Here is a 27,818-nt window from a genome sequence, read left to right as displayed (position 1 = left end):
AGATAATATTCAACCAACAGGTTTTAAAACGACCGAATAAGAGGAGATCAAATGGAGTTCAACTATGTATCCTCCTTTCTCCCAATCTTCTTTCCTCTTCTGTAATTTTCCAGCTACTCCAATGCCAACTTCAACAGATGTTGAACCACTTCTTCATATAGGGCTTGACATTTGAAGATTAATTTCAAGGTAGGGATTGATCATAGCCGAATATCCAGTTTGGTTTTATTTCTTTAGGTTATAAAATAGTATCATGATTGTCTTATGTCACAGTTTAATGGCATTTTTCCAGCAAAGTGGGCGTTCTGAATCCATTTTGTGACGAATGGTGGAGTCACAAAAGAACTTCATTAACACTTTCAAATTTATCTCGTTTTAATGGCCCTCTCTAAAAAAATTCTAGTTTACAATATTTTGAGTCCAACCAAACAAATGGAGTCCTTTTTTACATTTCACTCTTAAGGTATCAAAACTCAAACGCAACAATATCACATTGCTGAAAGATAAATAAATAAAATAAACAAATATATTAGCATCTGAAGAAGACAAAAAATAAAAATAAAAAACTTTATTCCAGCAGTTTTCTGTATTCCTCGGTTATATAGAAACCCACATTGTTCAAGTCAGTCAACCCTTTCTGAAGAACTATTTGCACCTCAAAGATCTGTATAAATGACAACCGAACAGATGAACCGCCAGAAATTCTCCAATTCTCTTCACCACAAGCAAAATTTCTTTTTCTGCTCAACATAGATCAAAAGTGGATTTCATTATCATCAATTAATAGAGAAGTGTAGGAAGTCATTTTTGTCTTGATAATATTGTCCGAACCCCAATTCTGGCAATATTATTACATGCATAAATTAATAGATCTCTCTCAAACTTACCCGGAACTTTGCCTCTTCCTGACTGTCTATGTACGCAAGCAATTCTTCTTGCTTCATTAGAGCTTCATGCAGAGCCTGCCCAGAAAAGGGGGGAAAAAAGCACAAGCAATAAAACGTGAATACATGCAAGACACGTCATTAATACAAACCAAAAGTCTATGTAACTAAGATTGGATACTAAACAACCCCCACCTTTTTTTTGACATGAATAGATCATTTTAAATTACAAAAGCACTTCTTAAATGTGCAAGGACGGATATAGCACTTACTCAACAAATTACTCAAAACACATAGAGCATTCAAACTGACTTCTAATGAATGGAAGATATCTCCTGCTATCTTCACCTCAACATATACCACCACCACCACCACCACCACCACCAAAACCACCACCACCACCAAAACCAACCCCGGCCCCCCCCCCCCCCAAAAAAAAGAAGAAAAGTGCTCATACAATGTTCTTAAACCATAAAGGGCTGTTTTGGACCCGAGTTTAATGACATTGACAGGGGAACTTGTTTGGTCCAATTGCCCCATTGATTAACATAATATAAAAGGGCCATCACCCAGTGCTAGTCCTGCCCAAATGAGGTCCTGGGATAGGTGAGTTAGGAGACAGTCCTAACCTCGGGCATTTTTGTGCAAAATGGCTGCACTCAAGACTCAAACCCAGGCATTTGCCCTACCAACACAAACCATTACCCTTGCTCTAAGCAATGGCACCTTATTGATTAACATAATATAAGCTCTAACATTAAAATAAGTGACCTACAGATTGATATTTTAACACGAGTATTGCCAAGCTGACCGTTCAGGCCTTTGTTGTATCAAGGTCTTTTCAGTTCAAAAAAATACCTACTGTTCATTAAAAGTTGCCAAATATATGACATTCATTGCCAAAGATCATGTGGCCAGCAATTCAACCTTTCAGCATCCAGTATCGATGATCTAAACACTAAGATTTTTAAGGTCTGATAAGGGGCCATGGAAAGGACCCAAACATATTGAAGGTTCTGTATTCTCCGTAATTTATACAGGACAGTCGGTTGAAGCCAATGGTTTTCAAATGACCTCTGGGTACTTGGAGCATTACAAACCATCAACGGCCAGCAATTGAGGATCGAACAATCAAACTACCCGGTCCATGAAAACATCACTGCACGAGTTGTTCCTATACTGCTTCTAAAGAACCATATCCTCTAATAATCCTAAAACAAAAGAGTCACTCATCTAGAATTTGGCTTGTTGGAGACCAAAGCAACATCAACTAAATATACACACACTAAAAGTAAGATTAACCATGACCAGTCACCTAAAGTAATTGGGAGACGACTTGAGTTTGTTTATGCAAGGAACGAAAAAAGTAAGCAGCCAGTATCATCTTCAAACAAGGGTGCCAGGTAAGAGAGTTCATAATATGGAACTATAGTGCTCGAGAGAGTAACAATGGAAGCAGATAAAATAAACAGGATGTCTTACTATTGGATGAAGTAAAATATCCAATAACCGAAAACTTTATCTTGAAGCTCTTGTCAGATGGAAATAAAGGAACCAAAAAGTTTGAACTAGAAAGACTTCTATCTCGGTTGATCTTCTGCCACCACTTAAATGAGACAAGAATTTCCCCAACATTTCCAATTTGATAGAAAAAGAGATGTTAACCTGATGGAGACCACCTGACATGAGCTGCTTATAAACATTTTACATGTTGAATGTAAAAGACCACTAGGGATAGGAGAATGCCCAATACTTTTGACGTCGGTGGGAGATAGATGAGTAGATAGATCCTGGCAGAACTAACTCACTAGCATGGATGGGCCCTGAAGAAGCGAACAGATAGGGTGGTTGAGATGGGTGATGTAGAAGTGGGAAGTAGGAAGAACCAAAGAACAATGCATTAAAATCCCCCATAATGGGAGAGAAAAATGTGCATTTGTACATCTTACAATTCTTTCATAAGAATATAAGGAGATTAATAGCATCCATAACAGGGTTAGGGAATGTCAAGACAGATTTGAAAAATACATTGGTGCTAGTTTATTCCAGCATCAAGAATGAAATCTTTTCATCTAATAGTTCAGGGAAAGAACTCAGCCATAAATAGAGTTGTGACTTGCAATCGGATTGATGGTGAAGCATATTGAAAGGTTTCCTAAAGACACAGAAATGCATAAATTAGCAGTGACCAGTGATCAAATCACGCTTTAGTCCCCAAATGTGGCCTAGATGTGGGGTTGGTACGCAAGACCAACTGCCCCAACCCTGACCACACTCTGATAGAGGTGTTTGGAATACATCGAATGTCTATACAAAATACAACTACAGTCTAATTGTAGAACTGCTGCAAATTAATAAAGACAGCTGGGTTCCAGCACATATAAACCTTTAATAGGTAGGCCATTCAGCCATGTGGCAGTTTCACTAGGGTCTTTTTATTTTTTGATAGGTAGGCCCAAAGAAAGTTCTTTCATGACCTCTTAATTGTGAGGTGTTGATCTTTGCCCACTGAGATAACCCCCTTCGGAATTTGGTGGGCAACTTGGTCACATCATCATTTATCAATGGTCAAAATTATAAACCAATCTGATCTTTCCATGTATTACTATATTAGTTTAAAAGAAGTTTGAAAAAGCCCACTGACGGGAGGCCATACAGTTGAGAATGAGATAGGCCAACTGTGACATGCAGGACCCACATATATCCCCCACGGTCAGCCTGCCAAAGCATCAGTCTACATGCTGAAGTGGTAGGCATGATGGAAGGGTTCCTAGAATGAGCGTGGAGGAATCTTTTTCATGACAAGTAAATGTGATACTGTACCTTCTTAGTAGCAATTAGCTCTGCTTCCAGCGCATCCACACGGCAAACAGCAGCATTCAATAACTCCTCTTTCTCATATGGCATTTCAGATGGCTTTGCTTGAAGTGTGTCTACCTTCTCCTCCAGTTCACCAAGCCTTTTCAGTACAGATGAGAGGTCTGCCTCGGTAAATCCTGGATTCGGTGAAGGGGGACAGCACTCTTTATCGGGCACTGAAGCGAGTGCGAGAGCAGGAACATTGTTGTCATGATGAGATACTTCCGGAAGCTTCTTGGTCACATGACAAGTTACAGAACGGAAGAAAGCAAAGAGTGTCATGAAAAAAGCCATAAGAATGGCAAATATGCGTGCACAAATTCCTTCTGGAGTCTTCTTAGTGTCAGGCAAAGAAAGAGCCCCTGCATTACATATTTTCAAAGAATGTTGCAAAATAACCATATCAAACCCTAAATCAGACCTAAAAACAGATATCTAACAGTTAACCAAAAAAAATAACAGTTAAATTGCAATAACCTAACTCATTCAAACCAAGGACTTCCACATTTCTATGTACAACTCTAGTCAAAAACCACTGACTGCTTCATTTGAATTTTTCAGCATCTTCTCAAGAAGTGGCATGGGTTGGGCTCAGCAACTGGAAAAATATAGTCGACACTAAGCAATCTTAACTTCACAGATCAGGAGGGTACATTCTTGTGGTAGCAAGCTAGGCCATTCACTGTTTGCAACGTTTATCACACAAATATTTTCTAGCATCGTGCAATACTACCCTGAAATATAGCAATGGAGGATTGTTGGCCAATACAAGGCTTCCTATTTGAGCAGATTTGGACTCTGGACAGGAAGAAAGTCAAGAGACTTCATTTCAAAGGGACTCGGTGTATGAAATTGTTGTATACAATCTAGCATCATCAAAATATAGTCATAAAAATACTCGAAGGGAAAAATTATGATAATTACTGTTTCTCCAAGTAAACCCATTTAATAAACGATATGGTAAGCCATTCAATCAGATCCAAGATCGGTTAGTTGGAAAAACTTAAGCACCAGCTGTCTCCATGTCTTGCATTTTGTATCATAATCAAGTTGTGTTCTATAATCTACAGTATATTATTTTTATTCCACTAAGCGAACCCACATTCAACTTTGACCAGTGAAGCTGGACCATCCATCCCCCTCCACCTGCCAATCATCATCTCTTTCCCATCTCTCCCTTGTTGTCACCGTCTGACCGTCATTCACATTTTTCTATTCCCCCCCCCCAACCAAAAAAAAGAAAGAAAAAAGAACACTTCCTTCTTGCTAACATAACTAAGGCATGAAGCATCATTAGTCCAAAAAATATTTTTCCCACTATTACCCTTTTCCCTTGGTAATACTCTTTTGCTATTCTTGGGTAAAATATGATCCAATTTTTTCATACGTTTTGTATGGAAAATTTTTTTTGCAAACTGTTTCATCTGCCAGCCAAATTCATCTTCATAATAAATGTCCTCAATTATTCTACGAAATTAACTATTAAAAATTTTTTGTTCAATAGCACCACTACAAAGAGCTTTTGGTTTCCTTGTATAGCTGACTCCACAGTTATCTAAATCTAGTTAATATGCACATGCCTCACATTTGGCTGACACTATTTTTTTCCAAAAAATATTTTCGTCAACCATTAAGAAAAATAATACTTTGGAGGCATGGATATTTTTGAATTATATAATATATCTAGTGTAAAACTTAGTCGTCATCCCCATGGCAGGCTAAAGTGGGCAGTCATATTTGACTATCCATTTCTATTTATACTTGAATGCTGAATTTATAGGGGAGAGGGTGTTAAATTTCACAAGGGTTTGTGAACCTTCTCTTCCATCACAACTTGCCACATAGCAAACATGGGTTGCTACATGTAATAGAAAACCCCACTCATCTCAGTGATCAAGTTTCAGCTCAAAACAAGTAGTATAAGTGCTCTACAAGTGAGCAGAAAACTATGAAAACTTGGAATTATTTTTTCATTTTTCAAGGATAAATACCTTAAAACTTACTGTTGGTCCCTTCCTGTGCTTGTTTCAGGCTGTTTGACCAATGAGATTAGAGGATTGTCTTATAACATGCCCCCTTCCCCAGCAGCAACCATTCAAATTTGACACTGGTAAGAGAGCATCACCTCATGGTGTAGACAGTTCACAAAACCTTGTGACATCTAGTTTTTTCCTTATTTCCAGAGAATTTTCACCATGAAAAGAAATTTCTATTTCCCAGGCTAATCAGTTTTCGAGTTTGGAAGGCTTAACAACAGTAGTTCATGACACTTAACAAATTAATCTTTTAATAGAAGCCATAATGATGTTGCTAACCTTTGGAAGAATAGGCCCTCTGAAGGGACACTTGTTTATTCCATCCAGCATCGACAGCTTTGTCAACCATTGGAACATATTCATCATACTCTGAACACCTACCAGCGAAGCTTGCCTTCCCAGCCACTTTGGCCTGTACTTTGATCCCAACATAATTAGCATCGTCAGTAACTGCTATGAAAAACTACGAATTTCCAATCACTCACAATGCAGTCAACATTTTTACGAATGCAAACAACTTAACACAACCACTTCTGACAGACAGTCTGACCACTTCTTGGAGAAAAATAAGAATCCTATTTTACACAAATAAAAAAAAAGAAAGACAGTAGTTGAGGAAACTGCACAACTGTCACATGAATGCATCAGACACTTGATTAATGGTCTTCCTATTATTCCTCCCAACACACAAAGATACAGAAAGAAAAACAGGCAAATGCTAGCATGCGTGTTAGTGTGTAAAAGAGAGAGAGAGGCTGTAATTTGTAAATATGAATTTTGTTATCAGCATTTACAACAGGCATTTTACACACAATATCTATTAATCCATGTTTAACTTTAGAGTTTTGGAAATTCAGAGTTATGGGATAGTGCACAGGCGTGGACGATGTACCGTATACATAGAGATGCATGCCAATACACAAGGGAGTATTTGATTGAATTAGGCTCTAAATGTCCCATCCAACAGTCAAAATTTGATACGCTGCTCAAATGAGTTTTTCCCTTACAAATAATATTCAAATACCAGCAAGAAAAGCAATAAGAAACATAAATCAAGCTGATTACAGTACAGCACATGGGTATTGTTTTTTAGATCCCCAACAGATATAATTGAAATTTGACAAAACGACGCACTCTAACTTAACTAAGTCGACACAGATTTTTCTTTTTAATCTAGACTAGAAATGTTTCCTATTAATTTCTTTCAGAATAGAAGACTAAGCTAAATACAAATAAGATCCCTGCTAAGAAAGCAAGATTTTCAAATAATTAAGACAATAATAATAATAGCAATATGCAATAATAATTAAGGATATTTGCTATACTACAAATTGTAAAATCAGGATAAGTTTCTAAGAAAGCATAAAAATGAATTCAAATAAAATATTTAAAAGCTCTCATTTCCTGGATGGTCCACCAAGCAAGGCCTTCTTATACGGCCCACATGTCAAGTTTCAACCCAAATGGAGTTATTTGCTGGCTAAGAGGCAAAATAAAGCTTTGAAAATTCAGGACCACCAAGAGGCTGCATGCCAATAGATGTAGTATTGAGAGGGTGTAAGCCAATGCATGGAAGGATATTTGATTAATACGCCAAGGGCTAATTCCAGTACTGTCCTATCTATCAACAGTGGAATGCCACATCATCATACCGCATGAAACAACTAGGTGAGCCACCGAGGAACCCCCTTCCAGCATCAGTCATGCAAAAAATATTTTGCCTGACAATGAATTAACAAAAATAATTGCAAAGAAAAAGCGAATCCACACTGACAATTGACTATTTCTGCCACATTAAAGTAATGGCTCATCTCTTGATTCAACACGTCAAATATAATGGCTCATCTCAACTGTATTGCCCATAATGTCAGGGCTCTTCCTCTGGTTTCTTCAATGGTCGAGAATTGAATTTCTCAAACAATTTTTAAATCATTAACCTAACATGTGTAGATATTGGATCAGACTGAAAATCAACATACAATAGATAGTGACGGGTACAAAATGTTCATAATCAAAACATCAACAAATTGTGCCATGCCACGGAAACTGACAGTTTGGCAATCGGGTAGGACCATCGGAGTGGACTCCATCCCCCTAATTACAACAATGCCTCTAAAGCAGCATGAATATATCCAACAATGGATATAAAAGTAGTGGATTTGATTCTTTACTTTCCTGAATGAAAAGAGGTTCAGGTACTTCTTGATATCTTTTCTCACTGTGGTACTTCTTGATATCTTTTCTCACTGTGGTCAAGGTATTTCAGGGTTAGTTTCTTCGATATTCTAGACTTTCTTCATCTATTCTTGACTACGTCACTACTCATTAGTTTCAAAGACGTTACCTGTGTCAAATAATCCTGGGTTGTTTCAAGATCTGATTCTTTCAAGAATATTTATCATGATTGTTTCTTTAATTCTTTCTACTGTTGATCATGAAGAATTTCTGTGTTGAAAACCATATCCCTCCACCAGCCAGCCAAAGAAATGAAAGCAACTTCAGTTCATTCACCCTGACATTATGTAAAAACCTACCGTATTCATGTGTCAAGTTTATATCATTTGAACCACATTTAAAGAAGGTATTTGGTTTCTCCATCCCATATCCTACTTCTCATGTTGCTTACATTCTCTGAAATTCTTTCCCCAGGTTTACCTCGAATATTAAAACCTTCCAACCCTAATTTCAACTAAAAATATCATAAATTATATCCTGGTCCAACAGTCTGCACTGTCATACCTCAAAGTTGTTAGATCTATCCAGCATTATTCAAGTAGAACAATCAAAGAACCAAAAAAATTGGAAATTCTTCCATTGCAAATTCTCCAAAAAGTAACTGATATTCATTAACTTGCTAATGAATCCATCCACAGAAAAACGAGCACCTACTTCTTCACGAACAGGAGTCAAACGAAGATGTGAGTAATTCATTGATTTAGGGGAAGTAATATCTTCAGCTTCAGAGCCTGACTCGGCAGTTGATGTGTCACCACCTCTTAACTGCTCCAACAAGCAAACAGATGGAAGAATCAGAGAATAAAAATTGGCCTCCATAATGCAAAGTGTGAGATGATTGAAAAATTCTTTCTTACTGTTGGGTACTGTGGCTTAGCATAAGCAATAATCTTTCCCTCACTGTTGGAAACTTTAACAATTTGTCTAGAACATCGTGCTTCGCCATTAAGAACCATCTGCATTACAATGCACAAGCAGGTAATTATAACCATTTACCAATAACTAGTAAAGAGACTACCACAACAACTACTCTTCAACAATAAAAGAAGCAAAACATTCCCACGCAGAATACAGAACCTTCAATATGTTTGGGTCTTTCCATGGCCCCTTGTCAGACCTTAAGCAACCCCCTTGATCCACACAGGTACATGTACCACCCAGAAAATCTGGCAACTCACTGGATACATTGCAACACTTTTTAGAAGTTTAAAAATGGATAGCTTAAATACAACGTGTAACAAGTAACATGTTATTATTATAAACCTGAATTCAGTTAAAAGATTATAAGTAATTACCTGGCATCAATTATTTCAAGCAACTTGGACTGGTACTTGTTCCCAATAACCTATGGAGATTTCGAAATACAATTGATGCCACAAAATAGTAAATTAAAAAATAAAAGCACTTTAAATAAATGGAAGGTATTAGTGCGTACATGAATCTTCGAAGATGTCTTGGGGTCAAGGAAAGTCTTCACAGTGTTCCAGAGAAGCCTAAAGCCAGGACCAGCATTGATGATAAACATACGGCAGAGTGTCTGCACCAATGTATTCCCATGTCACAAGAGATTACAGATGCAGTGGTCTATTAGCATTTCAATGGCTGAGGAGCTAGATTGCATTATTTAGAGGGTCTCAATCACTACATACCTCTGGGTAATTGTCACCATCAATCTTCTGTAGCCGCACAATGAGCTCCCGTGCAACCTTGCTGAAGTTTTTCAAACCCTGAAAGCAGATAAATGGAACATGTGAAAATCATGATAATATAGTCCCTGTAATTAAAGCCATGCCAGAAAACTAAGAGAAGGAAGAGGACAGAAGACCTACCACGCCTTGGACATCCAGAACTGTTGTGCTTGAATCAATATGCCTTTTTGCAGCAATTGAGCAAGCTGGAAACTTGACTGCAAAGCTCCTCTCAAACTCCTGCACATGGTATCTGACATACCTATCCATTGTTGTTACTTGCATGAGTTTGTTTGGATCAACCTTTCCCAGTCTTTCAATGTAAACAGGTCTTCCCTCTTTATCCACACCATGATAACCATGAGGATAGTACTGTAGAACTTCATCCAACTCTTTGAATTCAAAATCCTGATGAAAACAACATAGTAAACATGTTGATCAACCTAGCAACAAGAAGGAACCACAATCTGGACTCTGGAGTTCACTTAAAGCACAGGTTAAAGACTGAAAATCAAAGGCACAAATCATGGGAAGAATAAAAATCCAAATGCAGCCTTACCAAAATTCCTCTTTTGATGAGGACATCACTTAGAGATTTAGGACACACTGGAGGAGATGCAGACATACACAACTAAACATCACTTCATTGTGGCTAGATGTCCCTTATTAACTTATGTGGATGCATTTTTCGATTTACTTATGTGTAGTTTGTTTTAAGTTGCTGTGTTCTATTTTATTTGGTATCAAACTGTTACATATTAATGTTGTGATGCTAAGTGGAGAAGTTATTAGGAAGTTATTGTTGGAGTAGTAGTTATTAAGGAATTATTGCTGGAGGAGTAGTTATTAGGAGTTATTTCTCTATTTTTCAGTTTGGGCTTTAAAAGACTACGTATTCTGGGATGGAAGGCAATGAAAATATGTTGGAACATGTGAGATCTTCTCACATGCTCTGCAGCATGAGTGCTTCCCTGGAAACCTTGGTTCTTGGAGCGAATCCAAGTAGGTTTGAAGTTAAGCTCCCCCTCTCTCCCCTAATTCTTCTTTCATAGGCTACCACCCCTCTCTCTCCTATTCATTTCTCCTTGGGCTAGAATAGGGCTGTTTGTGGTTTGATGCAGATTCCTAGACCTGTTTCACCATCTTTTGATTTAAAAACTTCAGCAAATCCAACTTTCCTCACTAGCTTAAATTTGATTTACACCAATTTTCATACTAGTCCCAGTTTTTCCCACTCTAGGCTTAAATTACAGCCCGAAACAAAATGGGGATTCATCAATTAATTAGCAAAGAGGCATTGAGGCATTGACGACACATTCTTTGGAGTTCAGAAGCGACTTAGCACTTGATCACAACTCCAAGTTGAAGGACAGCAAATGAAGATACTGACCTATCATGTATCATTTATTAAATTTCCATGAATTCTCAAAATGAATTTTCTGCACTTGCATTTGAAAATTTCCATCATTTATGGCTGCTGTTAGACCTGATCTTCTGCTTGTCTATTATGAATTTTGTGTTAGCAGACCTTCTCAAACCCAAATTCTCTCAATCCTTGGACTAGCATTAGATTTCCCAAACCTCTCCTACACCATCTTGGGTGGTATCTCAACACAACAGCAGGTATTTTGTTAATAAATATTTCATCAACAAACAAAAGGAAAAACATCGATCAAAATTACCTCCAAAATAGTATCAGTACCAAAGTCCTTCCTCCATTGAATCATTTCGGCCCACATTTGCTTTGCTTTCTCAATATCAAACTTTCTTGCCTTCAGAAATCTGCAAACAAAGAAATTTTAAGCATGTTAATCTATTGACACATATTAAAAGGTAAACAAGTTAAACATAATGACTTAAATGAAACTAGCAAATAAATAATTTAGGTCACTGAAACATTTTAAGAACATCCATTATGTCTCCCCTTAAAAAAATAAGAGAACTCAAAGTCTCAAAGAGCCAAGAAAACAAAACCAATGAAACCAATATAAAGTAATTAGTGTGTATAGATCTTCAATCAGGCTATAGAAAGCAACTAAGAATAATTGAGACTCCATTGATAGACCACTAGGATTGGTGACCTTTGCAAGTTCACAGCTTGCCACTTGGCAAGCAATTGATCAACATTATGGTGTGTCCACGTTATAAAGGGCTCTTCATCCATCACATTGGTTAAGTTTCAACAGAAAATAAGCATGTTAAAAAGTGTATCCAAACCAAAGTTGTAGAAAATTACAAACATGCCAATACAACTCAACTCAACTCAGCTTTATCCCAAGTAAATGGGATCAGCTACATGGATCCTTTTTCTCCATTCAGCTCTATTTTAAGCCATACAAACATTGCACTAATCTCCATTATTACAAATTAGACGTTCATCACGTTTTTATAATTTTTCATAACTTTGAACCATGTCCACCATTCCTTGCCATTGTACCATGGAAACTGATGAACTCTATACGTTTCACCCTACCTTGGTGAATGTTATCATTTCCCGATATTTTTTTAGGCATCCAGAATTCTCAATTAAAACCCAAGAGAGCTCAGTTAGCATAAATTAAATTTTATATGCTTACAGCTAGTAATTTAGAGAATTTTAAGTATTTAGATATTGGTACAAAAAGGCTCACACAATATTTAGAAAAACTGGAACACAGGCTCAATTATATTATGCAACAATTGTTGTGTCCAAAAGATGAAAAAAGCACAAATTGTTCCAACATGTACTTTTCACAAACAGATATCACTAAACAGCTGAAAGATATATCTTATCATAACTATAACTGCAGATGAGAAATAGATGGAAAAGAAGCACCTTAACATCATATGATAATCATCATGCCTTGCAGGCAGCAATTCATCCAAAATCAATGCTTGCCGAAATGCATCAACAGCCTGTAGCTCCTCAACATCACGAACATCTTCAATAGAAATAACCCGGCTATCACTTTTCCTTCTGCCCTTTTTCTTAAGAGAATGCCTAAACTTTGTAGAAGCATTAATAGCCTTCTTCTTCAGAGACCCAATTCTCGTCCTCCTTTCATCCTCTGAATTTTCAAAATCAAATTTCCTTTCTCTTCTCTCATCATTACCTGAGGACCCTTCAAAGCCTGTAGCATAGTCAGCAAATGAAATAATGAATAATGGGTAGTTCTTGCAGTCTCAAATTCATGTTAAGGTACAGTAACAAAAATCATTATGCAGTAAACAATATTTAACAGAAAAATAGTCATCAGATATCCATTGTCTAACAGAAAGCGGCACAGGGAAGTACTGGTGCACAAATCTCCCAAATAAATGAGGAGGAAGACAACATCCCATTTATCTGCACTAATCCTCACTAATATCACTTCAATTGCCATAAGATATACATATTCTTGATAAAATGTCACGAGATATTTATATCTGATATATCGGAAACAAGGAATCTCACCTCTCTCATAAGATTCACAAACTTCAAACAAATTCCATTCCCAAAACAAAGCCAAACCCATAAGCCACAACAATAGTTCTGGTTACAATTACAGCTCGGAAATCAAGAACTAGCAAAGAAACTGAAAATAAAACCCTATGTGATAACTAATAGACACTCCTACTACAAATAACACTTAAAATAAATTACACATAACAGAGTAGAAAAACATCCAGAAATTCCTAATGACTCCAGGACTCAAACAACTCCACTCATCAAAAGGAAAACAGTAACTGACTCAAACTAACCCCACAATGACTAAATAAACTCCTACTAACACCAGGAAAACTAGCCCCACTCTAGCCGCCTCTTTGCTATGGATTCCCAGAAATCATTTTTCCTCTCTCAGAAAGAGATTTTAAAACCCGTTCTAAGTCGGAAGGAGAAATAATTGGCATAGCAAATTCCGACTCAGAAATAGAAGTGAGAACCCCCTCACCACCACCACCCCTACCAAAAAAAAACAGATAATGAAAAAAATAGGCAGAGAAAAGGAATTGCAAGAGAGTGAAGAGCATGAAATCAGTGAGAGATAAAGAAAGGAAGGCGCAGGGTTCACACAGAGGCACAGAGAGGGAGAGCATGATGGGAAGAGTGAAATCGGGGGGGGGGGGGGGGAATAAACAAGGAGAGAGAGGCCTTAGTCAATGGTTTCTGAGAAACCATACCAAAGAGGCCTTTAGTCTTTTTTAAATTCAAGATATGGAGACATCTTCAGCATTCAGATTGCTCTGTTTTCCTACTTCATAACAACAACAACTCAGCCTTATTCCAACTTAATGGGTTCAGCTACATTGATCCTTCCAAAGTCAATAAAATAAAATTAATAGTAAAAAAGACGAGAGATCAACAACATTAACAAAAGCTCGGGGAAAACCCACCTAAATGGAGTCAGCTACATGGATCTTTGCCCTCCAATCAGAGCTCTATTCGAGGCCATAGTTGAGACAAGGCCCAAACAAAGCATGTCTTTCCTCACTACTTCTCCTAGGGTCATTTTAGGTCATGTTTTCCCACTTCATCATCAATCAAATATTGCTGTTTAGGACTAGAATTCTACTGTTTACTTTCAGAACTGTGTTAGACTTCACAACTCACACCCATTCATCTAACTTCAGAAACCAACACCCATCCACTTTAAAGGACTCATTTATCTTCCTTCCCAATCTTCCTGACGTTATCCAACCTGACCCCCTAACCCTAGAAAGCCCCAGCCTACTGCCATATTTTTTGTCATTTTTTTCATATTTGAAGGTTGTACATCTCAGACCGGAAAGCCAAAAGCCACCTAGCAGCATCACTTAGCTACCCTATCCCATCACTCAACAATGTCCTCTACCCTAATCCCCAATATCCAAGAATGTTACAGTAATATTCTTGTTTACCCGCAGCACAGTTTTCTATCATCCAAAAACAGGAAGGACTAGGCCCAATCGGTTTAGCGGTTTATTTCACTTTTTGTTTGACTGATTTTAGTAAATAACCTCTTACTATGCCATGAAACTAAACACATACCCTATCTAGTTCATCATCGCCCACGACAAGCCTAATGGAATAAATTTTCAGCTCCTACTAGAGTGCAAATATGCATATAAAAGATCACAGTAAAGCTTGGCTATCAACACCATGGATGACAGAAACAAATCAAAAGGCCCATGTCATGTCTAGAAGAAGAGTATTATTCACTTGTAAATATTTTGAATCCATGCAACATGAAAGAGAGAATGGGTTACTAAAGCATGATTAAGATGATTGAAAAACAATGCTCATTGAGCAGCTCAAATTCATGGTGTGTGAGGTATTGTGAACAATATAGCAATCGATTATGTACCTAGTACCAAGTCCCCATCGAGATCAATTCCAAGACAACCCAAGCTTCTAAAGATTTCCGTTTTTTCTAATTTTTGGTAGGGAAAAAAACACAATTCGTCATATTCAGAAAGCTTGTCATCGCGATATTTTAATCACAAATCCTTTCCAAAATGCAATCGAACGAGAACCTCAACCAAATAACAGCTTCTAGTAGCCAACAACAATCAACAATTCAACAGAAACAAAGTTTTTTCTTTTCTTTTTTGGGGGTTTGAGGTGGGGGGGAGAGTAACCGTTTTCTCACAAAATCAGGCGAGAAATCGGAATCACCAAAATAAGAATCACCGACACAGAAGGATCAAAACAAAAATACTCACAAGGCCTCGCAAATCGATCAAGTGGTCCTGACATCTCCTCGAACTCAAACCGTAAGAGGAGATCTCAAAGCTAATACGATCAATTAAGCATCACCGCACGAAGCTGAAACCCTAGAAAACGTTCATTCTGTTAAGAAACTCCGAAAACCATCACATTAAACATAAATATCCAAAAATCCACAAAAAGTACCTCGAATCGCCCGCCCCTCAAGATAATACGAGCAAAACTATAGAATAAATTCCAAGACTTCGATACGAAACTGAACCTCACAAAAAATCAATGGCAGGCAACTCCCCGTATGCGATCTGCCCGGGGAGCTGGTGAGATTACGAGGATGGAAAAGGATTTATACACAAATTAATAAATAAAAACACCGCTAAGCTAAGCAACAATGGCAAGATCAAGGGAGGAAGAAGAGATGGATCGTGAACTGTGAAAAAAAGAGAAAGAGAACACGGAGTTTAATTTTTCATCCAAAATAAACACGGAGTTTAATTGCAAACTTCGAGGTGTTCTACAGTATTATTATTATTATTTTTTATAATTTATTTATTTATTCCTTGAAGTGGGACATATCTCGGTAACGTATGCCACGTGGAATACGCCGTCTGTCAGAGAATCTTGACTGTTTTTATGCAAACGGTCGATTTTATTTTATGGTGCTGCCACTCTTGACTATACATTCTATAATGAAACAAGCTATCATTTCGAGATGATGGAATGGATCATTACGATAATGCCGCCAAAGATTGTGTAATCACGTGCGTCTCTAAGAAGGAGATTCTAATTCAACGGTCATTCCTTGTAGAGTTTAAATTCTTTTCCATGGGGCCAGCTGTACATGGAAAATGGGAAGGAAAAGGAAAAGGAAAAGGAAAATGGAAGTCCTCGTTGTTAATTTAGGTATTTTTATTGAAAATTAATTTAGGTATTGATATCTGATTTGCGGATGCATATCGGTGTGGCCGGTACAAGATCTTTAGAGTTCACTGCCAGGGTGCATGGCCTGCACTAGCATGGGGCCAATCAGAGATTCAGAGCACTTAATCAGTTTAGCTATCTTCTATCTTCGGACTCCGGTCTCCTGTGAATAACAATATTGGGGATGGGCTTGCTGCATTCTGCTAGAAGGACATATTGTTTTGGTTGTTATAGGTTGTTTGGATACATGACATTCTTTGTAGTCGACGATTATAAACATGTTAAAGGGTTTTGATCTTATTGTAAAACTAAATATGAAGATTAAGGAGGTTTGGTGCTTGAACGAAGGGATGCTCAATCTTCTTCTTGTTCCCAAATTCCTATGACTTTGGCATTTGGTTCCATTGCATTTTTTTAAGATCTCAGATATTACCTTAGGAGTTCCTTTCTTATTTCATTAGAACCTTAACTTGTTGATTCTCAGTAACTTTTTGATTTATTTTAGCTTAACATACAAGCAATAGTTTGTATTCTAAGGAGACAATGTAGATGGTTCTCTTGCTTAATCTATTTACTTTCTATTATCAAATAAAATATATTTATTAGCGATAGGTAAATAATGGGTCAAGAATGACCACTCTTGTAACCTGATTAGAACTCAAAAGCTTACTTACGCTTGCCAGTCCCATAAGAGAATGAATAATAGAATAACTGGCCAGTACTACCATACACTCAAAGAGGTCTCTGACCAATGAAAAAACTCCAACAACACAAGCCAGTAACAACGGAAGAAAGAGACCGGGGACCTTCCAATAACAGTGCCTCCTTCTTCGATTGCCAAATAGTATGTAAAATCCCCTGTCACTTCGATCCCATTGGTCGTCCTAAACGAGTAAGGTCAGATTTCATCTTCTATACCTTGATTTACGATCAGCCTGTGATCGAACTAGTCTTCAAAGACATCAATATGTGGAATTTTCACATTTTCAATGATGAGGCTATCATTTTCGCCGCTTGACCCTTGTGTCTGGGCACCTGTGTTTTTTTTTTATTTCATTTGATATTGGACCGATATGGCTTGATACCAAACCGATACAAACATATCAATATTAATATAATCGAAAACCGATACAGCCTTTGGTACCAAATACCAATACCCATAACCTTGGTTGTTCCTCTCTGGATCCATATCCTCTATGGTGCGCTGCCCATAGCGGCCTGTGCGGCACAGATTGAGCCGTGCGTGCAAAGATTGTCTTACCCATGCCCAAACACCTTACCCGAGTAGAGGTAAGGTGGTCATTACGTGCGCAGCCCAGTCTGCACCGCACAAGCAGCTACGCCATAGACGATCTGCATTGGTTCCTCTCTCTCTCTCTCTCTCTCTCTCCCTATTAAATATACTCTTTCGTGCTATATGTACATATGGTGGTACTATGCAAATCATCTACGAAGGCACGGCACGCGGGTTGACATAATATTTGGGGCATTGTTATTTTATGTATGGTACTACGCATCCTATTATTATAATCAAACCCCAAGGGCACGCGTGTAGACATTTTTATTGTCAATTTAATAAATTTTAAGAGCCTTGATGATGTTGTCTTGTGTCCATTGTCCAGCATGGTCTTAAAAATTGGGTCGGAATTGATTTGATGGTGTCATGGATTCAAATTGGACTAAGTCAACCTTGATTTTCTGATTAATGTTGATTTTTACAACTTAAAATGTTCTTAAAGTTTTATTTTTAATTATTTTTGTAAATAGTGAATAGTAGAAAATATGTTTACTGAAAAGAGTAGAAAATATAAAAAATAACTTTTATAGTAAAATCTACCCGCTTCTCATTTATAAATCATAAATTTGTAGAAATTTTTGTTTTTTTCTTTTCAATTCTAATTTCTAAGGTTCCAACTGATTTTGATCTAATTCGCATCAAAATCAATGGAGACTAATCCTATGTTCAATTCTAGGGTTTTAAACTGATCCAACTATCCTCTTTTGGTCGAAAACCCAAGATTGGTTTTTCGTTTTTGAGAAGCTCTCAATAATTGTATGTGGAACCAATTGCCTTGCAACGATTATTTGATCGAATACCATTAGACTCTATGTCAGCAACATTTTTTCTTCTTAAGATATCATCTTAAAATTTTATTATGTTTTGATGACATGTTTGCAACTCTAAATATCATCCCATTGTTTCTTGGTTAAAATTTTCCTTCACTAGTATAAAATTTCTTTTTCACGATGACCCTATGCTTGTACTTTGGATTCATCGTTAACCACCACATCCTATTATTTATGGTCACAAATACCCTTCATAAGAAGCGACAAAGGATTTAGATGCTATAGTGAGAGGATTCCTCATTCACCGTGGTTAAAAATAAAAACTTGATCCTTGCTGTTTTTATAAAAAATAAAGAAATTCAGATTTTTCAACGGATTATTATTATTTGTTTTTGTTTTTGTTTTGGCCTTAATGGGTGCAAGTAACAGACTAATAGGTGGAGTAGTGGTAGCTAACCAGCTGGCCAAATGCGACAGATTAGGAAATTTGGGTCAAACGTCCCATCATAGGTGAATTAGTCTTTCCCCTTTTTTTTTTATATATAGTTTCTATATTAAAATCAAGGAAACAAAAAACCAAAAATTTCAAATCACTAAAATCACATTTGGAACTTGAAAGGTTGATTAACCCTTATAATAAAACCAACCAAACAAAAAACAAAAATTTCAGATCATTAAAATGACATTTAGAACTTGAAAGGTTGATTAACCTTTTTGAAGTGGCGTGTGCACTTGAAAAAAATATAAAAAATAGATATTTAGAAGAAACAAGTTAAATTGAAATATGATTATTAAATAATTAATTACATTGACAATATATTCACAAAATTTAAATTCATGAAACACTATATCATATAACAGAAATTGCTTAAATTGGAAAATCCACTTACTTAGAAAATGGAATTTAAAGAAATAAAGAAATAGCCAAGAAGATTGACGATTTTTTTTTCTTCTTCTCTTCATCTCTTTTTCTTTCAACTATAAAGATTCCATAAAGGTGCAAGTTTGGCCGGCAAGCCCGCCCAGCTTGTAAAGGGCTTGAGTTGAGATCCCTTGGCTGTGAGGGCAGGTCATGGTTGAGAATTTCCGATCCTGAGTTAGTGTCAAGTCGGGTTGAGGCCTCAAGATGAGCCTAGCCTGACCCAACCTTACCCTATCTTCTTCTTCTGTTTTTGTTCTTCTTTCTTTTTTCTTCATCTTCTTCCTAGTTTGGCCAGCCCATGCATCTGATCTTCCTTCTCCTCATGATCAGGGCCAATCAGGGTCAAATCAGTCCAATCTAAGGGCAGACAGGTCAGGGTTGGATTTTTTTAGCCCTGAGTCAGGGTCGGGTAGGGCCTAAACCCAACTAAGGGGACTTAGGGTTGGACTGCGGTTTTAACAGACTCGGCCCAACCGGACCCTATTGCACCCCAGATTCCAATATATTGACTTCTATTCATGAAATTAAGTCTTTTTTCTTTAACATTCGTCCTTTTATGAACCATACATAATATAATTAGGGCCAGACTGAGGAAAAAATCTAACCACATGATGAGGTTGATATCCTCCATAGATGGCAATTGCATCATGCGCCATGATGTTACTTCTTTTAAAATAAAAATTAACCATCCAAAAATTTTGAGTGGAAGCCAATTTGCAAAATTTTGCAATATATTTTTAGTCAAATATCTATGGGGAAAAGATTGTTAACTGGTCGTGTGGCCTCTGTACCTAGACATAAGAGGGTGTGAAATGACCGTCTCACCCTCATGGAAAGGTGGAAATCACATCCTTCAAAATGCTTGTATGCATGTTCTCATTGGCCGCTGCATTGGCACAAGAACCACGCGATTAGATAGTATTCTCTTGCCCAATAATTATAGATTTTATAAAATACAACCTTTTTACATTTAAGCAATTCCTATAAAATAATCTTTCTATAATCCAAGTTTTCCTTCCATTCTCACCTCCGAGATTTGTTTAGTTTGTTTCGTTTGGACTTTGGTGTATATTTTTCTTGTAAGCTGGGGAATGGGGTGTGCTTGTAAGTCAATGCGTTTGATTGTGGCCTCTACTGCAGTATTTTGTAGAACATTGATAGGTCAGTAATCTGTTCCTGTCTTTCATGTAGAATGTGAAGTTATCCTGTTGAGGTTGATGGCCGGTGGGCCCTTGAATTGCAAAAAAAAAAAAAAAAAAAAAAAAAAAAAAGAGAAAGAGAGAGAAGAAGAACAAGAAGAACAAGAAGAACAAGAAGAAAGTAAGTTATGCTGAGCTCTTTTAGAAATATCTTGCCACCCATTTTGCGGTTGGGGTAGTAATAAACCCTTAAACTAAATGTAAAAATATAAATTCAAAATAAAGGTATTTTGCGATTTTTTATTCATGGGATATAGGGCGTTACTTGCACAAGCTCCTTTGTCTGTGCTAGCTACAAGACCAGGATGCGTTCTTTTTTCTTCCCTCTTGACACATAATATTGGAGACATTATTTTCTGGGGGGGAGGGGGGGGGGGGGGAACGCAGGAGCCACACCCCATGCGGTGGCACAAAAAGAGACAGAATTTCCACCATATATGGGGGAATGGCGGTCATTCCAGCCCCTGTTGTGCGTGGGTATGGACCCTGCACACCACGCATCAAACATTCTCCCTATAATATTTAATCCTTTTGAGCTGGCTTATGCCTTTTTTTGAAAGTTGAGAGAGGCAGTAGGGTGTGAAGGCGCAAAGGCACCAGATGAAGACAGCAAAGTCAAACCCGTTGCAAGCAGCGATAACAATTGTCCTCTTCTCCCGAGTACTTTAACCATATGGAAAAAAGATCCCCACGCATGGGGTACCTTTGGTCTGGTTCATGACGCATAAACAATTCAATACCAAGTTACTATTTAAGGGAAAATAGGATTACTGACAACTGAAATATGAAACAAATAAACATAATAACGACCAAAGACAACAGAGTACAAGTAAGGCATCCATCCATGTGTGTGACATTCACAATCTTTCTACTTGTTGAGAAATGGAGACTATGCACGGTTTACTACAAGAGATCGACAGGGTAAGGGGGGCAAAACAAAAGATATGTTCATGTTCCAACATTATATAGATGTGTACCTATACATATATTCACAAGCATCCATACACAACACAAGGCGACCGGAAGATGCAATGATACATCCTTGCTAATTGGCTGATCTTCTCTGCTTTGAACAGTAACTTCTATTTACATACTTGCATGCCCCCCACCCCCCGGGTCAATTGAAAAAAAGGAGAGATGGTCCGAGTCCATATGATTCTGACAAAAAACTGAATGGTGGGGAGACGATGAAATTTCTCTACCTGTCATGCCCAGTTCTTCTTTCTGGAACGGAGTTGAGAAAGCTTGTCCCTCCACTGAGCTGTAGTACACAAGTATGACATCAGAAAAAAACCAGACTTCTTCTCTCCCAACAAACAAAAAAGAGGGCAGGGGTGGGAAGGGTTTGGGGACATTTCAGGCCTCAATTTAACCACTGCGATGTCAAGATAAAAAACTCCAACTACTTTCCACGTGAAATTAATAAGGTCCAACTGAAACAATGAGTCACAAAGATTGAAACTCCAACTACCTGAGCAATCCAGTGCTGCATTGGTGGGCTAATTGTAATTACTAAGTTGATCATTCATTTTCATATTAAACAAGAAGCAAAATGAAGAGAAGGAAAATAACTCAAATGGATCAATTATTTTATGGGTTAGGACCAACAATCATATGATTTTGAGGCCACAGAACAGGCCTTCCTGTTAATGTGCACCAATCGTGTGCACAGAGGCAGGGCCCTACCATAGAGTGGTTGGGGTACAGGTCTGGTAATACTTCTTGTTCCTTTTCTGCATACAAATCAAACTACGCTCCTGAACACAACTCAAGAGTTGAAGGTTAACAACCCATGTAAAGGAAAAATGTGGCCAGTAAATGACAACAAAGCATACCTGCATCTCTGTAACGTTCTTCGACAGCAGCAATTAGCATGTTGCGGACCAGACCAAACTCCTTGGTTTCAACACAAGGCTGCCCATCAGGCCTGCAAACATCACTCAGATCAGAGTCCATTTTCTCCAACCAAAATCTAGGCATGATTTGCAAACACCCAAATAGACACAGTAAAAAAAGATAAAAGGGCCCCCCCCACCAAAAAAAAAAAAAAAAACCAAAAAAGGCGCAAGACTAGAGTGATTAACATTCTACAGTAATGACTAATCACAAGTGTTATGGTCCAATTTCGTGGCATCCATAAATCTTAAAATCCGACTCTATGAAGATCTAGTTTGAAACTTTTTTGCAAGGGTTTTCTGAAGGATAACTTGACGGATCTTAAGATCTTGGAACAAATAGTTTATATGCCAGGTTTAGGCACCTTATATTGTAAGAAAATGACCCCCTTTTTCCTTTTATGTGTGCTCACATATGTCTGTGTATGACATAAGGTTTGATTTAGACAGAAAAAACAGGGCTTCCCCCAGCGATTTACAAATTTATATGGTAATTCCACGTTAAATGCAAGCTTTTGTTCTTATATCATCCTCAATTTTACCTATCCAGTTCTGTGAACAAGAAGCCATCTGAAAGAGGGGGCTGTGCTGCCATCTTTGCAGGTTCAACAATCCTCATTCCATCACTGGATGCCAAGTACTTGTTAACTTGTATGGGCACCTGCATTAGATCTGAAAAATCAGCCCTCGGGAGCAAAAAACAATTAAATGCGTAGACAAGCTTTGAGTACCAAAGATAGAAAAAAAAGGAAAGTGGAACAATAGAAGGGTGGGGTATGGAACAAGGTTAATGTATGAGACCTGACAGAGATGCAAAAATTGATTTAGGAAAAGAGGATGATACGACTCATTTTTTGAAATCCAAAACACTTAATGTAAGACAAAAACCAGTAGAAATAAAAATAAAAAAGAAACTCCAGAAGATCCTGTACGGTATCTATTTCTCTGCTCCACTTAATATTTGTATATAAAAAAAGCGCGTACCTAGAGCATGAGGCTCCTGCCATTGTGGGGTCTGGGGAGAGTCATACTTTAATATTTGTATATGTACATCATAAATGCAGGTACATTGAAAATGTCAAAACATCCATGTAGTATAGTGGGTAAATTAATTTGCTTGCTCGCAATTACCTATGTTACATAGACTGGTTATCAAATTGAATGGGGCAAAGGAAGCAAAACAATGAGCTTACAATAATTTAATGACATTGCAAAGGCCTGACAATAATATGCCACCTCTTTGAAAGCCAACAGGCAGCCTCCTAATTTGGGTCCATGGCTAGGTCCAGTTAGGGTTAGAGTAGGCTTTATTTTCTTTATTGCCATGAATGTCTATGCAGCAGCACTGCAATTTTATTTTATTGTAAAGGGAGTCTATGATCCTGATCTGGGTTGTGTTGTATAGGTAACGTTCCTCTCTCTTAATTCCGATTCATATTCACTTCTTCCTTGAGTCTTGCATCCATTTTCTATTCTTTACTTACTTGAATGTGCTGTTCATCTTCATCAGTCCACAACCTACCCCTATATTTTTTCATTCCAATCTTTGTTTTTCCCTAATTTTATTGTCCTTTAATATGTCTTTAATGAGGGATCTCATGAAACAACTCGGACTCTCAAAAAACTGTGGTCTTAAAAGTAAACAATAAGTCTCAAAAAACTGTGGTTTTAAAAGGTAACAATAAGGAATGAACTTAAGTGTAGGTAAAATTCAAAAGCAATTGGAGAAGACATAAAAGTACAAATCACAATTTAGATAACTAGGGACGCCAAAATGGGTGAAAATGTAAGGTACATGCAAGGGTGATAAACCCGGGAAAATTATCAGGAGCAGCTTGGGTAGATTGGGAAAGGTATGGCAGCAGTAGGTTTGCCACTCCAAGACTTTTGGGTTGTGTTGAGGCTAGAATTGAATTGGCTATGAAAATTTTGATGAACTCGAATAGGTATTTTTAAGTTATAATGAAGAACAGAAGAGGTTTAAAGGCACTACACAAGAATCTGTAAAACAGAAAGAAGTAGTAGCAGCAGCAGTAGCAGAAGAGGAATACCTAAAAAGTCAGAGATTATGTTTAGATACTCCATACTAAGAAGAAAAGCATGAACTAACACACAAAATGGCGCTAGGATTTCTCAGATTCGTAGTTTGGCAAGAAGGAAAAGAACATGTAATAAAATTTCCCCCTTGGATAAAATTGGTAATCCATGATAATTTTCTTCAATTAACCTTGGGGTCCAGACGGCCCGGACCATTTTGACCCTTTAAATTGTTCTTACTTACATTGTCTTTGCAGCTACTCATTCTACACAACAATGAAAATTATCTAAGTTTTTTAGTATACTAATAAATGGATGCCAGTCTACCTGGATTTCAACAGTCACACACATCATGTACATGAAATAATAAAATAAAATAAAATAGAAGATCATGAATGCATCTGGATATACCAAATGATTACCTGGCATCTTACTGCAATATTAATAGCATCTGAAGGTCGGAGGTCAAAGCTGACACATTCTGTTTCCTCGCCAACCTGCGAAATCATCCGAAATATTGTCAATCAGAATTTATTTAATGTCAAGTTCTCTTAACATACTCTGCAAGCTAGTTAAAAAGCACAGGAAGGTTAAGTAAATGCCTTTGTAAGGTACAACTGAGCAAAATATGCCTCATGAACCCTCTTGGTTACTCGAACAAGTTTTACCTGCAAGTAAATGACAATATCACAATCAAAATCCAAAATGGCAGAAGACCTTATACTGGTAATCATGCTGTAATGATGAAAGTGAACCGAGAAAACAGAACAAACATACTGCATATCCCATCTTCTCGATCATTTCCTTCACTACTTGATATAAAGTGGGCCTAGCCTGTGGTACAATTATAAACAATTGAATTTTTTAACAAGAGATTTCAAGATAGTACTAAGTTTCAACTTATCATGAGCAGAAGCAAGACTGTCAAAAGAAGAAGTAAACATACAATTTGGACATTGCGAACTGCAGCCATAAGTAGGACACTCGGCATCTCCACTAGAATCAAGCATAAACCATCAATCATTACAAAATAAACCCAAAAATAGAAAATAAAATAATAAAGAAACCAATGTTGGACATAAAGAAGAAAATAATCTGACAATTACATGCAGACCACATCCAAAGACATATACGTACAGACAATTATAGGAAGAAGAAGATCACTTCCATCCTCCATCTTCAGTACAATAGCAGGATGTGGAGCATAATCCGGTAGATGACCACCTTGAGGATTGTTATGAACACACCTTAAATGCCTTCCATCTCGCATTTTTATCATGAACCCCTCTGGGCCACTTTTTACCTCAACTACATGAATGTAAGTAATCAGTTTAAGGTGCACTGAGCATCCCAAAACAATTAGCAAAAATCAATCGGCATATGTGCAAAATTTGTGGACAACAGTAAGATCAACAGTTTGCACAAGCTTTTATTTGAACTAGAACAAGGACACTTATAGGTGAAAACTGTACTCCCTGGGTAAGTTGTCTGATCTATAAGTTAAGACCCACAGACGAATATAAAAACAAGAAAAAGAGAACAGGAAAACAAATGCCTTAAGGGATGAAAAGTGAAAACAGAAAAATAGGCCACCTATTAGGAAAGCATACCGGCTTCAACCACACTGGAGTTTACATATTCTTCATCTTTCTCGTTGAAATTCTCCGCCATGCTGCCATTTCCATTTGAGGAAGAACTGAAACTGCATTGTATTTTCCAGCACTTCTCAACTTGGCCTTGTTGGAAAAATGTTCTCACCTTAACCCCATCTCTGCATCTTCCTTTAAAACCCCATAATCCATTTCTTAAAGACCTAGCCTGCATGAAAGGCCCATTCACTGGCAGAGTACAAACTCCAATTTGCTTCGAACGAACTGCAGGGCAAACAACTGGACCTTGTAGAGTTCCCATCCGGCCACCTTTCATATTTACACCAGGATAAAAGATTAAATTGATTTAGAAATATAGAATGCGGAAAAGAGATTCTAGAATTCACACAGTAAACAACAGAGAGACACGCAGACAAGGGAATCGACACACACCTCTATACTTCAACAGTGTTAAAGTGGGGGTGGATGGAGAGCTGTGAGGGCAAGAAGATTAAGAGGATTGAAAACAAATCTTCTAAATAAAAACAACAGGTCAATTCACGCATCAAACTTTCAAGTGGAAACGATGGTTTTATCGAGATTCCCTTAACACTGTGATCAGTTAAAGGACGCTTCACATAACAAGGTTCCCTTCAGATGAATGAGAAAAATCCACACATACATTCAACCGAAAACACACTAGGAAGTGTCTCGGACAGCACAACGATGTCTGGTTGATGGGTGGAAAAATGACGATACGTTGTATCAGCAATTTGAACTTTATAGCAACGGCGATCGAATTCCCACAGTAGCACAGCTATGTAGAGAGCAGAAATAATTTCGCCGAACAAAAAATTGACTATCGAAGTTAAAACGGGGGAACTCGAAGTGTATATAGTGCATTTAACATTGAAGTACCACAACTAAAGCATGGAATCGGAGCGATGTCAGCAGAACATTTAACTACACAATGAGTCTCCAATGTATTCGTAGTTTCGCACCGAAACCGTATAGATAGCGGCGATCATTACTTTGGACTCATTCACAACAGTTATGCAAGCAATCGTAAAAAAAAAGCAACATACCTTAAATGTCAAGACCTCCACAAGCTGTGAATCTCTGGAAATTTCAAGTCCGCCGCTCTTCGTCGAGGATCGCAGGAAGAACGAACGATTTCTTGAATGGCTCAAGATATTTCCCGCAGAATTTCTCGAGACAAAAAGAAATTCCGGCAAGTCGAGTTGGATATCTCGAGATTAATATCACTAGGGTCCACGCAAATGATATAAAACCTAATAAATTCTACTTAATAACAACCGATCTGCATCAAATAATCCTACAAAGCGACAGATCTCGCGGAATTGAGCACAAATTACGGAAGCAAATAGTTTGCACTTTGCAGAGAAAACAGTGGAATCACAGGAGATTAAGCTTGGAGTAGAAGAAATAGGGTAATTGAGCTCCAAAGCGATTGATGAAATGAAGAAGGGAAAAAAAATTAGATAGAATTGAACTATTTACTGACTGATAACATAATTTAAGATTTGAAAGAAACAAAATGAAAACCAGAAACCTTCAGAGGAAGAGGGAAGGCCGAGGAGAGCCGAGACACAAGAGGAGTCTGAGTGAAGTGGATGAGGATAAAGGAAAAACTGAGAGAAGAGAAGATATTATTACACGTTGTAACTGTTTGTTTCTTAAGTACAGAAAAAGGGTATACTCCATGGTCCATGCTCCATGTCTCCATAGGCCATGGAAATTACATGTATGCCCTTGTTTTCATCGCAAGCCATGTAGGCGGTTTTGGACTTTTGGATAAACAAT

The 27,818-nt window shown here is 37.6% G+C and overlaps 2 protein-coding genes across 3 annotated transcripts; both read right to left on the bottom strand.

Annotated features, from left to right (window-relative positions):
- Positions 1 to 412: 412 nt before the first annotated feature.
- On the bottom strand, positions 413 to 15,729 carry LOC122661587 (phosphatidylinositol/phosphatidylcholine transfer protein SFH8-like). Of its 2 annotated transcripts, none has more exons than XM_043857032.1 (15): positions 15,554 to 15,729; positions 15,364 to 15,474; positions 12,518 to 12,812; positions 11,385 to 11,484; positions 9,844 to 10,110; positions 9,664 to 9,741; positions 9,450 to 9,551; positions 9,310 to 9,359; positions 9,092 to 9,191; positions 8,872 to 8,970; positions 8,669 to 8,779; positions 6,059 to 6,191; positions 3,708 to 4,105; positions 888 to 962; positions 413 to 740 (listed from the first exon to the last, which is right to left on the bottom strand). In XM_043857032.1, the coding sequence occupies exons 2-15, from the start codon at positions 15,395 to 15,397 to the stop codon at positions 717 to 719; spliced, it is 1,866 nt and encodes a 621-aa protein (XP_043712967.1). In that variant the 5' UTR covers positions 15,398 to 15,474; positions 15,554 to 15,729; the 3' UTR covers positions 413 to 716. The 2 variants fall into 2 exon arrangements, with proteins under 2 accessions (XP_043712967.1, XP_043712968.1); XM_043857033.1 differs by having other exon boundaries at positions 15,364 to 15,466; positions 15,554 to 15,572.
- Positions 15,730 to 21,402: 5,673 nt separating this feature from the next.
- Positions 21,403 to 27,270, bottom strand: LOC122662481 (bifunctional nuclease 2-like). The gene is made up of 11 exons (XM_043858120.1): positions 27,080 to 27,270; positions 26,016 to 26,325; positions 25,543 to 25,713; positions 25,352 to 25,401; positions 25,183 to 25,239; positions 25,008 to 25,073; positions 24,828 to 24,902; positions 22,911 to 23,029; positions 22,309 to 22,400; positions 21,676 to 21,734; positions 21,403 to 21,580 (listed from the first exon to the last, which is right to left on the bottom strand). Exons 2-10 carry the CDS (start codon positions 26,314 to 26,316, stop codon positions 21,679 to 21,681), a joined length of 987 nt encoding a protein of 328 aa, XP_043714055.1. The 5' UTR covers positions 26,317 to 26,325; positions 27,080 to 27,270; the 3' UTR covers positions 21,403 to 21,580; positions 21,676 to 21,678.
- Positions 27,271 to 27,818: the final 548 nt, after the last annotated feature.

This window comes from Telopea speciosissima, chromosome 5 (genome assembly GCF_018873765.1).
Source record: "Telopea speciosissima isolate NSW1024214 ecotype Mountain lineage chromosome 5, Tspe_v1, whole genome shotgun sequence".
In the NCBI taxonomy this organism is placed as follows: domain Eukaryota; kingdom Viridiplantae; phylum Streptophyta; class Magnoliopsida; order Proteales; family Proteaceae; genus Telopea; species Telopea speciosissima.
This window is presented reverse-complemented; position numbering and strand designations above follow the sequence as displayed.